At 33.4% G+C, this 10,826-nt stretch overlaps 2 protein-coding genes across 3 annotated transcripts; both read right to left on the bottom strand.

Annotated features, from left to right (window-relative positions):
* Positions 1 to 1,095: 1,095 nt before the first annotated feature.
* Positions 1,096 to 3,666, bottom strand: LOC139839942 (uncharacterized). 2 transcript variants are annotated; one of them, XR_011757163.1, is made up of 7 exons: positions 3,515 to 3,666; positions 3,337 to 3,429; positions 2,770 to 3,019; positions 2,280 to 2,376; positions 2,063 to 2,128; positions 1,344 to 1,624; positions 1,096 to 1,307 (listed from the first exon to the last, which is right to left on the bottom strand). XR_011757163.1 is itself a non-coding variant. In XM_071830157.1 (6 exons), exons 1-6 carry the CDS (start codon positions 3,663 to 3,665, stop codon positions 1,424 to 1,426), a joined length of 858 nt encoding a protein of 285 aa, XP_071686258.1. In that variant the 5' UTR covers position 3,666; the 3' UTR covers positions 1,339 to 1,423. The 2 variants fall into 2 exon arrangements, 1 of the variants encoding a protein (XP_071686258.1); XM_071830157.1 differs by lacking the exon at positions 1,096 to 1,307 and having other exon boundaries at positions 1,339 to 1,624.
* Positions 3,667 to 7,206: 3,540 nt separating this feature from the next.
* LOC139839943 (uncharacterized) lies at positions 7,207 to 10,355 on the bottom strand. Its single transcript, XM_071830158.1, has 6 exons — positions 10,208 to 10,355; positions 10,030 to 10,122; positions 9,348 to 9,597; positions 8,765 to 8,861; positions 8,587 to 8,652; positions 7,207 to 7,407 (listed from the first exon to the last, which is right to left on the bottom strand). The coding sequence occupies exons 1-6, from the start codon at positions 10,353 to 10,355 to the stop codon at positions 7,207 to 7,209; spliced, it is 855 nt and encodes a 284-aa protein (XP_071686259.1).
* Positions 10,356 to 10,826: the final 471 nt, after the last annotated feature.

Genomic DNA, 10,826 nt, shown 5'->3' with positions numbered 1-10,826 from the left:
GAATCAACACACCATAAAAATACATTACTTGAATTATTCGTATGACACGTAGATTTAATATACTCCGTAATATTCAGGGAAAATTTCTTAGAAACCATAAATACGAAGTTTGATAGTAATAATTTAGTAATACTTAACAATCAGTTTTGCAGCAAGGCTTGCTGTGGAACTGGTGCTGTAATGTAGGGAGCGGTTATTTTTCTCAATAAAAGCAGAGTAATTTTTCAATACGAAGCAGAGCGGTTATTTTTAAACCCGTTTACTTCATGATGGAAATTTGTGTTTTAGCCCTAACTGGTCGAGTAATAAATAGCTAAAAGAATTATTTATTGACCAGGAATATATTTTTATATACTTTTCGGTGTATATTTACTCATATAACCTCCTAAATCACTAATAGATTTATTTATGTTGTAATGCAGTGAAATGACCCGTGGACCACGGGTTTGTTTAAACGAAACCATTTAATTATATATTTTAGGTATTAAATGAACGCAAATGCTAAAGTTATTTAGTTTAATGACCCGTGGAATCACAGAGTCCGACTAAGAAACTCGTCAGCTGAACATTTCATCAAACACCTAAAATGCATATTAAACAATCCACATCCAATCATAAGAGATAATATTGGTTGTCATTTTATTTTAAAAGCGTAAATTAAAATATAAATTTAGAATTGGTTTCCTTGTGCTTAGCTTTTATACCTTCTTATACTCAATTCAAAATAATTAATTAAAATAATTCAAAATTATTTAATTTTAATAATTAAAATAATTATTAATAAGATTTAATAATAATAATTAATTAATAAGATTTAATTTTAATTCAAAATTATTTAGATTAATTACATCACCCACAATGCTTAGATTTTTTTCTTTTTCTTTTTTATTATTTCTTATCAAAGGAATTAACCTAATAATGACATCATCATTATAGGATTTTAATATTAACTATAGATATCGTTTTTGTAACCATAAAACTATTGCAATAAATATTTAACGAAAATAAGAAAAACTGGATATAGGATGATCAAATGAACTGAATATACTACCACTAGTAAATGCGAACTTTCATGATAGAGATCAAATTTAGCTTAAAATAAAGCGGAAAATGGTTGTTCTTCATGTTAATCTATACATCAATGAAATGGATAACCCTAATAACTCTTCCTAACTCCTAAGAGGTATCAGGTGGGTACATTCCCAAAAGTACCTACTAAATATATCCATCATTATATAAAAAATGCATCAAATACTATATGCAACAAAACCTAATAAATCTCATTGTCGAAATATAATATATATATATATATATATATATATATATATATATATATAGATATAGATGCTAATGTTACATGGAGGAGAAATTTTTTTTAAAACTGCACATGGTTCTCAAGATATGTGCATTATAAGTTAAGTGTTCATTGTCCTGGAGATCCACATATATTATAAGTTTTATTGCCAATTTTACATACGATGTTACCGAATCTGCAGGTAAACATACTTCTGGTTGACGATCCTCCAACATTAACATATTTCTTCATTTCTCCTTCAACTACTCTCTTTAAAGATTGGCTGATGTCACCTACTGCCCAGGCTATAGATATATGAGGTCGAGGATCCTGTTACATAATTTCTTTTATTTATAAATAAACTAGGAAACACAATAATGAATTATAAGGTCAAACTTATTCACAGTAGAATTAATCCATCTTTAAGCTAGAAACTAATCGCTTTGACATTAACAAATAGAGGTGGCAAAATGGGTGAGTCGAGTAACATGCCATTTTATATGCACTGAAATGAGCCGGGTAAATTGGGTTGACCCATAATTATCATTCTACCATTTTTAGTTTATTTGAAAAAATAGTTAACGCAATAATTATGTGGCTCTGCAGTTTGAGATAACAAACAACCCAAATTAATGCATGTATAGGAGAAATGGGTCAAAAATACCACCTGTTGAAAATATTAATGTTATGTTTCTGACACATGGAATAAGTAAGAAACTTAACAAGCATTCAGCTAGCATCAAACCACGATTCTCTAGGAACACTAACCTTGTAGAATTCAGGAAGATTGTGCAACTTATAAACATCATTGACTGATTGAATCTGTTTCGTTATCTGAATACAACAGTGCATTGCGAGTAAGGGTCACATCTTCTTACTACAGCAGTTAGGTTCTAGTGTAGATAATAGTATCAAACAATGACAAAAAAAAAAAAAAAAAAAAAAAAAAAAGAAGAAGAAGAAGAAGAAGAAGGAAACAGCATACCTCAACTAAGCCTACTGTTAAATTTTCGATTGAAAGAAATGTGCGTGTCAGATCATCATTCACAAAAACCTCCCATTTATTAAAATCAATCAGAAACCTGTATCCATCAGCATCAAATACAAATTCGAAAGATTGGGTGATGAACAAAATCCAAATCAGAGGGTTAAAGAAGATCAAATGCAGAGGAGGCATTTTTAAGTAAAGTCTTAAACTCTATTTAAAACTAATACAACCTCCTAAATACACCGACAGTCTACTTAAAACTAATAGAACCTCCTAAATACATCTCATTGCAGTAAGAAGCATTGGTTTTGTTATTCTGATTAACACATAAATTTAAAATAGGAAAATCAAATATTTGTGGGTCAACCCGACCACGCCAAGAGCATTTAAATTTTGACTCGTATGAACTGTTAGCTAACCTGCCCATATTACCAACTCAAGTTAACATTGCTTTGTATGAAACAGTTAATAAAGGGTATGTTCAAACCGTTTCTGAAACTGAAGCCTCTGACGTAGCATCGCAACCACCGAGTCTATTTGATGCACACGTATGGGTACAGTTCTTCCAAGACTCATGTGAAATTCCCTCCCGAGTGCAGCTTGTATTAGCTTCTCTTCATCTTTTACCAGCACGTGTAATGGAACATCGATATCCACAACATGAAGACCTGGTACAAGGGACGTAGCTTTTTTCAAAAACTGAGCCAGCTCCTTCTTTCTTTCAGATGGTATAATGACTGTCACATCCACAGAATAATTATTTAAATTAAAAAACCAAAATGTGATACTCTAACAGATTATCAAACAGTTAAATTTTTTAACTTAAAATCTAGAAACAAACTGAGTTCAATTTAGCATTTAAAGTGACACCATATAATAGTTAAAAGACACATTCAAAAGCAATGTAGTCCTATATGTTTTAAAAGTATCAGTTATCAAATTACGCATTTCAAACAATGCAAAATTAGTACCAAGAAATGTATGAGCACAAACAAAAGAAGCAAATGAAAAATATTGCAAGCAGAAAACAGAGATAAACAAATAGAAATTAAACCTGGAATGTAAACATGTAAAGCGTAATTGCCATGAATATGAGGGAAGCTTCGAATTCTACTAGCTGTATTACACTCCAAGTAATCAACTGTTGCTGTGTAGATTAATAAAATATCAATTACTAAATGTGTATCTATGTATGAAAGTATGTTACTTGTTAGGGTTTATATGGGAGTTACCGAGTGAATTGGGAGGATTGAGAAGATCGATCGGCGGTGGAGGAAGAACGGCTGCCGGAAATGATTGGACGTTGTCGTTGCTAACCGGCTGTTGAGAATCTGATTCCGAATCGGAGGAAGTATCACCGTACGACGCCATTAGTGCATCCATTCTCCACTGTTTTCAAGGCTCGTTTGGGTGCTTTTCCTTTGTAGTTTTAGAAAGTTTTAGAAATGGTGAATTTTTTTAACAGCGGTTAGGGTTTTTTCACGAACCAAACCACGCACGTGTTTATTCCGTCAGGTGCATAAATAAACTGCTCCTAACTGTTGTCCGTAAGGAAACCCGATCCAATTCGAGAGTATGGTCAGTAAAACCTTCTGCCCGGAAGGAAACTCAGTCTAATTCAAAGGTATGACAAGTAAAACCTTCTACCCACTGCCTCCGCCAAGCGATGTGCAGAATTTGGCGGAATTTGGCGATGGATCTGCTAACGTGTTATCTTATAAGATTGAGAATCGATCCGGGAAAAACTCGTTGAAAGAGACGGTCAATGGAAAATTGAAAAAGGCGGGTCCTCGAGGTTGATTGTTATGGTCTGTCTTTGTGTTTCTTCGGTGGGTTTTGTTCCGTGTATTTTTCGTCTATGTTTCGGTTTTTGTTTAGTTAACATGTTTGTAATGTTTGTTCGAGATGTTAGGGAGAGGCGCGCTTTTAGATAGTTTGTTTGTTTAGTTGGTTACTTTTTAGGCACACACGAGCCCTCTTGTTTTACCCGAGTCCTTTTGTATTCTCCTGTTGAAAAAGTTTTACTTTGGAAAACGACCTCGTTTTATATATGAGTATTCGTTTTTTCGTCAAAAAAAAAAAATAAAATAAAATAAAAAATAAAAAAATTTACTAAGACATCAAATAACTGATAGTAACTATGCTACTGTACTAAACCAAACTACACGAATGAAAAGTAAATACATGATGTGAACATGGAGTGATGCATACGTGCCGCAATTAGGATCATGGGTGGCATGCTAAGACACGAACATTTCATATTTATTATTATTGCAACTACTACTAGCTAATTAATTTGATAACTAAAATGGTTAACTGTTTGTGGGACGTGTGCATGAACTCTTCAAACTCAAACCGTATCATACGTAGATTTAATATACTCTTAGAAACCATATATACGAAGTTCGATAATAATGAGTAATACTTGACAATCAGTTTTGCAGCAAGGCTTGCTGTGGAACTGGTGCTATAATTAAAGGAGCTGTGATTTTCTCAATTAAAGCAGAGTAATTTTTTCAAGGTGAAGGTAGAGGAGACAATTTTAACCCCGTTCAGTGGCGGATCCAGGATTTCACATCACTGGGGGCAAATTCTTTTAAGAAAAACGACAATAAAATAGCAGATTTATAGCAATTCTTAACTATTTACATAAATATAATGGTTGTTCAAGTATTCAAAATAATCGGTTAACTTCAAGCCTATTCAAGTATTTAAAGAACGGTTCGATTAAACATGTATCAATGAACAAACAATTAAACATAATCTTATTCAAATATAAACAATTATAAATTATAGGTAACATAAAGTCTCTTCAAATTTATATAAAATTACAAATACAAGATTAAACACATATGTTGATTCAAATGTAAAGGCGTATAGAACAAGCCTAAAAAGTAAAAGAAGTGAAGATCCACTTTTAACTTTTAAAGCACGTAGTATTTAAGTGATTGATTTTGGACTGGGGGCAACCAATATAATTTTGGGCTTATATTAGAAAAATAATAATAAATTGCTAGCTGGGCTTGAATTTGGACTGGGGTCATCTGATACCCCATTTGCATCACTTTGGCTCCGCCCGTGACCCCGTTACTTCATGATGGAACTATGTGTTTTATCGATAACTGGTCAAGTAAAAAACAGTAAAAAATAGCTAAAAGAATTTACTATTGACCAGGAATATATTTTTGACTTAATTACACGAATGATCACTGTGGTTTGTCAAATCTTGCAAGTTTAGTCACTATGATTTTTTTCTTGCACAAATAGTCACCATGGTTTCAAAATTTTACACTTTTAGTCACCCATGCTGACAGACGTTAGTTTAATCCGTTTGAATTGGTCATGTGCTGCTCACTTGATGGGTAATTTCGTCATTTTATCTTCTTCTTCACCACCATCTACATACTTTTTTTTTCTTCACCTACTTCTTTTTTACAAAACCTTTCTTTTTTACTTCATAAACAAAAATTGGAAGATAATATCTCAAACTTATTCAAATCCACTCAAAACTTAACATCACTCCCACGTAATTCTTTATAGCTCATATATGACATTTGTATACAGATCCATAGAACTTTAATCTTACATTCACCATAGAAACTTCTTCGTCTCTTTTAACCCGTAAAATATTTCAAAACCCTCGAATTTTCAGATCCAAAATCCTAGGATTTCGATTTCAGATCTTGTACGTAGCAGTTCGGTTAACAATATCTGGAAGAGGAGTTACCAACATAGATGTTTTAGCCTTAGTCGCTACCTTCTTTTATCTCCGCACAACCGCATTTGCCGCCGCCGTTGCCGTGAGTCTGAATCGCACAACCACCCTCGTCGCTACCTTGTTTATTCGTCAATGCTAGGGTTAATTGTTGATGTTTTTTAATTTGATTTTGGTTTTTAAGGTTTAAGTATGTTTTGATATTGGGAAGATGAAATAGCCAAATAGGTGTTTATCAGAAGAGAGAAGAGGGAGAACTAGTAAATCTGCAATTTGCATATGTGTTTTTTTTTTCTCTTTTTTTTTTGGGTGTTTTTGAGTTTAGATCCAAACCCACCAATATGATTTTGAGAATATAGATGGTGAAAAACCCATTGATAATAAACAAGACCCAAAGATAAGTCCATCGTTGATACACTAACTGTGTTGTTGTGGTGATGGCAACTAACACAAAAATTTGATTAAACTAGAAAGGGTAAAATGAATAAGTTAAAGGACCAAAATACCCTCACATGCTGCCCACGTGATTGCAATTTAACGAACTAAACTAACGTCTGTTAGCATTAGTGACTAAACGTGTAAGAATTTGAAACTACAGTGACTATTTTTGCAAGAAAAAAATTATAGTGACTAAAGTTGCAAGATTTGACAATCCACAGTGACCATCCGTGTAATTAAGTCTATATTTTTATATACTTTTCAGTGTATATTTACTCATATAACCTCCTAAATCACTAATAGATTTATGTGGTAATGGAACTAATATTGTTTTTGTAACCATAACTAAACTATTGCAATAAATATTTAACGAAAATAAGAAAAACTGGATATAGGATGATCAAATGAACTGAATACTACCACTGGTAAATGCGAACTTTCATGATAGAGATCAAATTTAGCTTAAAATTAAGTGAAAAATGGTTGTTCTTGATGTTAATCTATACATCAATGAAATGGATAACCCTAATAACTCTTCCTAACTCCTAAGAGGTATCAGGTGGGTAGATTCCCAATAGTACCTACTAAATATATCCATCATTATCAAAAAATGCATCAAATACTATATGCTGCAAAACCAAATAAATCTCATTGTCGAAATATAATACATTTATATAGATATATATAGATAGATGCTAATATTACATGGAGGAGAAATTTTTTTTACCACTCCACTTGGTTCTCAAGTTATGTGCATTATAATTTAAGTGTTCATTGTCCTGGAGATCCACATATATTATAAGTTTTATTGCCAATTTTACATACGATGTTACCGAATCTGCAGGTAAACATACTTCTGGTTGACGATCCTCCAACATTAACATATTTCTTCATTTCTCCTCCAACTGCTCTCTTTAAAGATTGGTTGATGTCACCTACCGCCCAGGCTATAGATATATGAGGTCGTGGATCCTGTTACATAATTTCCTTTTTATTGATAAATAACGTGCGAAAGACTGTATGAGAAGCAGATTTCATTTACCTCTAAAAGTGAAACAAAAATAAATTATAAATTCAAACTTATTCAAAGTAGAATTAATCAAGTTAGAAGCTAGAACTAGTTGCTTTGACATTAAGCATTAGAAGTGGTAATTGTGTATCCTATTGTTTACACGAATAAAATCATCATTTATATACGAAGGAAACACTTAAAACATAGGAAAATATTATTAAGATCATTTTTAATATTTATCCGCTTAGCGTTTTCCGTCAAGAATAACAAATAAGTCATACAACAGGCCGCCCAACGTTTTGTGTAAGCCCTGAAGCCAACTTTCTATGCTTAAGCCCTAAAATGAGCACGTGAGCAGCACACATGCCACGTCATTAATTAGCATAAAGTCGGTTAAGCAATCTTCGCATAAAATTAATCAATAGCAACATAACACGTGTCTCCGAATATTAGGGAGCACTCATGCCTATAAATAGGCCGCTTGGGACATCACTTTAAAAACAACTGGACTTGTGAAAGAGAACACACTTTCTCTCTCACATAGTTCTTTCTCTCTCTAGAACGTCAATACTTAGCCGCAGAGCGCTAGACGGACCAACTCGTAGTTTGGCTCCACGAGATTGATAAAGCCACCCCACAGCATTCTGGCCGTGAACCGGGTCTGCAGGGATCCGTCCCCAAGGTAAATATCAATTGGCAATCCACCCCATCACGATAAGTAGTTCTAGTGTTGTACTGGTACTCGTTTGCCGCTAGACGGAAATAGGTACCAAGTAGTGGCAAGAAGGGTGAGTCGACTAACAGACCATTTTATATGCACTGAAATGAGACGGGTCGGTTGGGTTGACCCGTAATTATCTTTTGAACATTTTTATTTTATTCGAAAAAATAGTTAAAGCGATGATTATCATTACGGATGAATTATATATACACAAAAATAATCTAAATCTTTTAATAATTAATAATTTGGAGGTTATGCGGTTCTGAAGTTTTAATTAACAAACAACCCAAATCGATGCATTTATCTTGGAAATTAGTTAAAATTACCACCTGTTGTATGAATTAATGTTACGTTTCTGACGCGGGGAATAAGTAAGAAGCTTAACAAGCATACAGCTAGCATCAAACTGAACACTAACCTTGTAGAATTCAGGAAGATTGTGCAGCTTATAAACATCATTGACTGATTGAATCTGTTTCGTTATCTGAATACAACAGTGCATTGCGAGTAAGGGTCACATCTTCTTACTACACCAGTTAGGTTCTAGTGTAGATAATAGTATCAAACAATGACAAAAAAAGAAGGAAACAACATACCTCAACTAAGCCTCCCGTTAAATTTTCGATTGAAAGAAATGTGCGTGTCTGATCATCATTCACAAAAACCTCCCACTTATTAAAGTCGATCAGAAACCTGTTTCCATCGATATCAAATACGAAATTGAAAGATGGAGTGATGAACAAAATCCAAAACAGAGGTTTAAAGAAGATCAAATGTATAGGAGGCAATTTTAACTCACTTATGAATGTGTCTGTATAGGTTATGTCTTATTTCATGCGTGAACTTTTTTTTTAATAAAAACTAGCATAATGTCAAATGGGTCCTAACGGGTTGAAAGCCACCTAAAGTCCCAAACTCTATTAAATCTATTTATAACTAATACAACCTATTAAAATCATCGTCATTGCAGTAAGAAACATTGGTTTTGTTTAAGTTATTAACATATTAATTTACAAAAGGAAAACCAAATGTTTGTGGGTCAACCTGACCACGCGAAGACAATTTTAATTTTGACCCATAATAACTATTATGAACTGTTAGCTAACATGCCCATCTAAGTTAAATGATCTAACTACCTCAAGTTAATATTGTTTTGTATGATAAGGGGTATGTTCAAACCGTTTCTGAAATTGAAGCCTCTGACGTAGCATTGCAACCACCGAGTCTATTTGATGCACACGTATGGGTACAGTTCTTCCAAGACTTATGTGAAATTCCCTACCGAGTGCAGCTTGTATTAGCTTCTCTTCATCTTTTACCAGTGCATGTAACGGAACATCGATATCCACAACATGAAGACCTGGTACAAGCGCCGTGGCTTTTTTCAAAAACTGAGCCAGCTCCTTCTTTCTTTCAGATGGTATAATGACTGTCACATCCACAAATTAAGATTACTGAAACAATCAGTTCTATCAAAATTACAGATATAAAATCTGAAACAAGCAAAAACAACACAAATAGTGTAGCAATACAACACATATAGTGTGGCAAAAAAAAAAAAAAAAAAAAAAAAAATAGCGTAGCAAACAAGTAATATCCCACTGGCGAAAATACATTCAGACAGCCACCTATCAAACAGTTGAATTATTCAACTTAAAGGTTAGAAACAAAACTGAGTTCAATTAAAAGACAGATTCAAAAGTAATGTAGTCTTATATATTTTATAATGATCAGTTATCACATTACACATTTCAAACAACGCAGAATTAGTACCAAAAAATGTAAGAGCACGAACAAATGAAGCAAATGAAAAATAGTGCAAGCAGATAACAGAGATAAAAAATATATATACGAATTAAACCTGGAATGTAAACATGTAAAGCGTAATTGCCATGAATATGAGGGAAGCTTCGAATTCTACTAGCTGTATTACACTCCAAGTAATCAACTGTTGCTGTGTAGATTAATAAAATATCAATTACTAAATGTGTATCTATGTATGAAAGTATGTTACTTGTTAGGGTTTATATGGGAGTTACCGAGTGAATTGGGAGGATTGAGAAGATCGATCGGCGGTGGAGGAAGAACGGCTGCCGGAAATGATTGGACGTTGTCGCTAACCGGCTGTTGAGAATCTGATTCCGAATCGGAGGAAGTATCACCGTATGAAGCCATTAGTGCATCCATTCTCCACTGTTTTCAAGGCTCGTTTAAGTGCTTTTCCTTTTCAGTAAATGATGTTTTCTTTTAACAGCAGTTTGATTTTCTCATGAACTAAATCCCTCACACGTTGATCTTCGACAATTGCATAAATTGTCATCAACTGTTGCCCAAGAGTAAATCCTGTCAAATCTGAAACCATGGACAGTAAAACCTCATCCCCACTGCCCCGCAACGCGATGTGTAGAAGATAACTTTAGATGGAATTCAAGGGTTAAGGGTTAGAAATGGTGATGTTGACGAGAGTAGATAAATGTTTTATTTCTTTCTTATGCGGCTGGCTTGTTTTAACTTTAGGTCTGAGGAAGGTCGATGAGGAGTGTCGGAGGTGATGTAGCAAAATATAATTAGAATTTGGGTTTAAAAAGTGGTTAAATAATATGAAAAAAAATTAAAATTAAAATTAAAATTAAAAAACGATCATGATTTTCTCCGTTG

The sequence above is a fragment of the Rutidosis leptorrhynchoides genome, chromosome 4 (assembly GCF_046630445.1).
Source record: "Rutidosis leptorrhynchoides isolate AG116_Rl617_1_P2 chromosome 4, CSIRO_AGI_Rlap_v1, whole genome shotgun sequence".
Lineage (NCBI taxonomy): Eukaryota > Viridiplantae > Streptophyta > Magnoliopsida > Asterales > Asteraceae > Rutidosis > Rutidosis leptorrhynchoides.
Note: the sequence above shows the minus strand (reverse complement) of the source record. Positions and strands in the feature narration are given on the sequence as shown.

What these genes read in the sequence shown, in the direction of transcription:
- LOC139839942 (XM_071830157.1), bottom strand. Translation starts at nt 3,665, where the DNA reads ATGGATGCACTAATGGCGTCGTACGGTGATACTTCCTCCGATTCGGAA. An exon ending in CAATCCTCCCAATTCACTCG is followed by an intron (nt 3,430 to 3,514) that starts GTAACTCCCATA and finishes TAATCTACACAG; the next exon opens with CAACAGTTGATTACTTGGAG. An exon ending in TAACAGTAGGCTTAGTTGAG is followed by an intron (nt 2,129 to 2,279) that starts GTATGCTGTTTC and finishes TGTTGTATTCAG; the next exon opens with ATAACGAAACAGATTCAATC.
- LOC139839943 (XM_071830158.1), bottom strand. Translation starts at nt 10,355, where the DNA reads ATGGATGCACTAATGGCTTCATACGGTGATACTTCCTCCGATTCGGAA. An exon ending in CAATCCTCCCAATTCACTCG is followed by an intron (nt 10,123 to 10,207) that starts GTAACTCCCATA and finishes TAATCTACACAG; the next exon opens with CAACAGTTGATTACTTGGAG. An exon ending in AGGCTTCAATTTCAGAAACG is followed by an intron (nt 8,862 to 9,347) that starts GTTTGAACATAC and finishes CGATGGAAACAG; the next exon opens with GTTTCTGATCGACTTTAATA.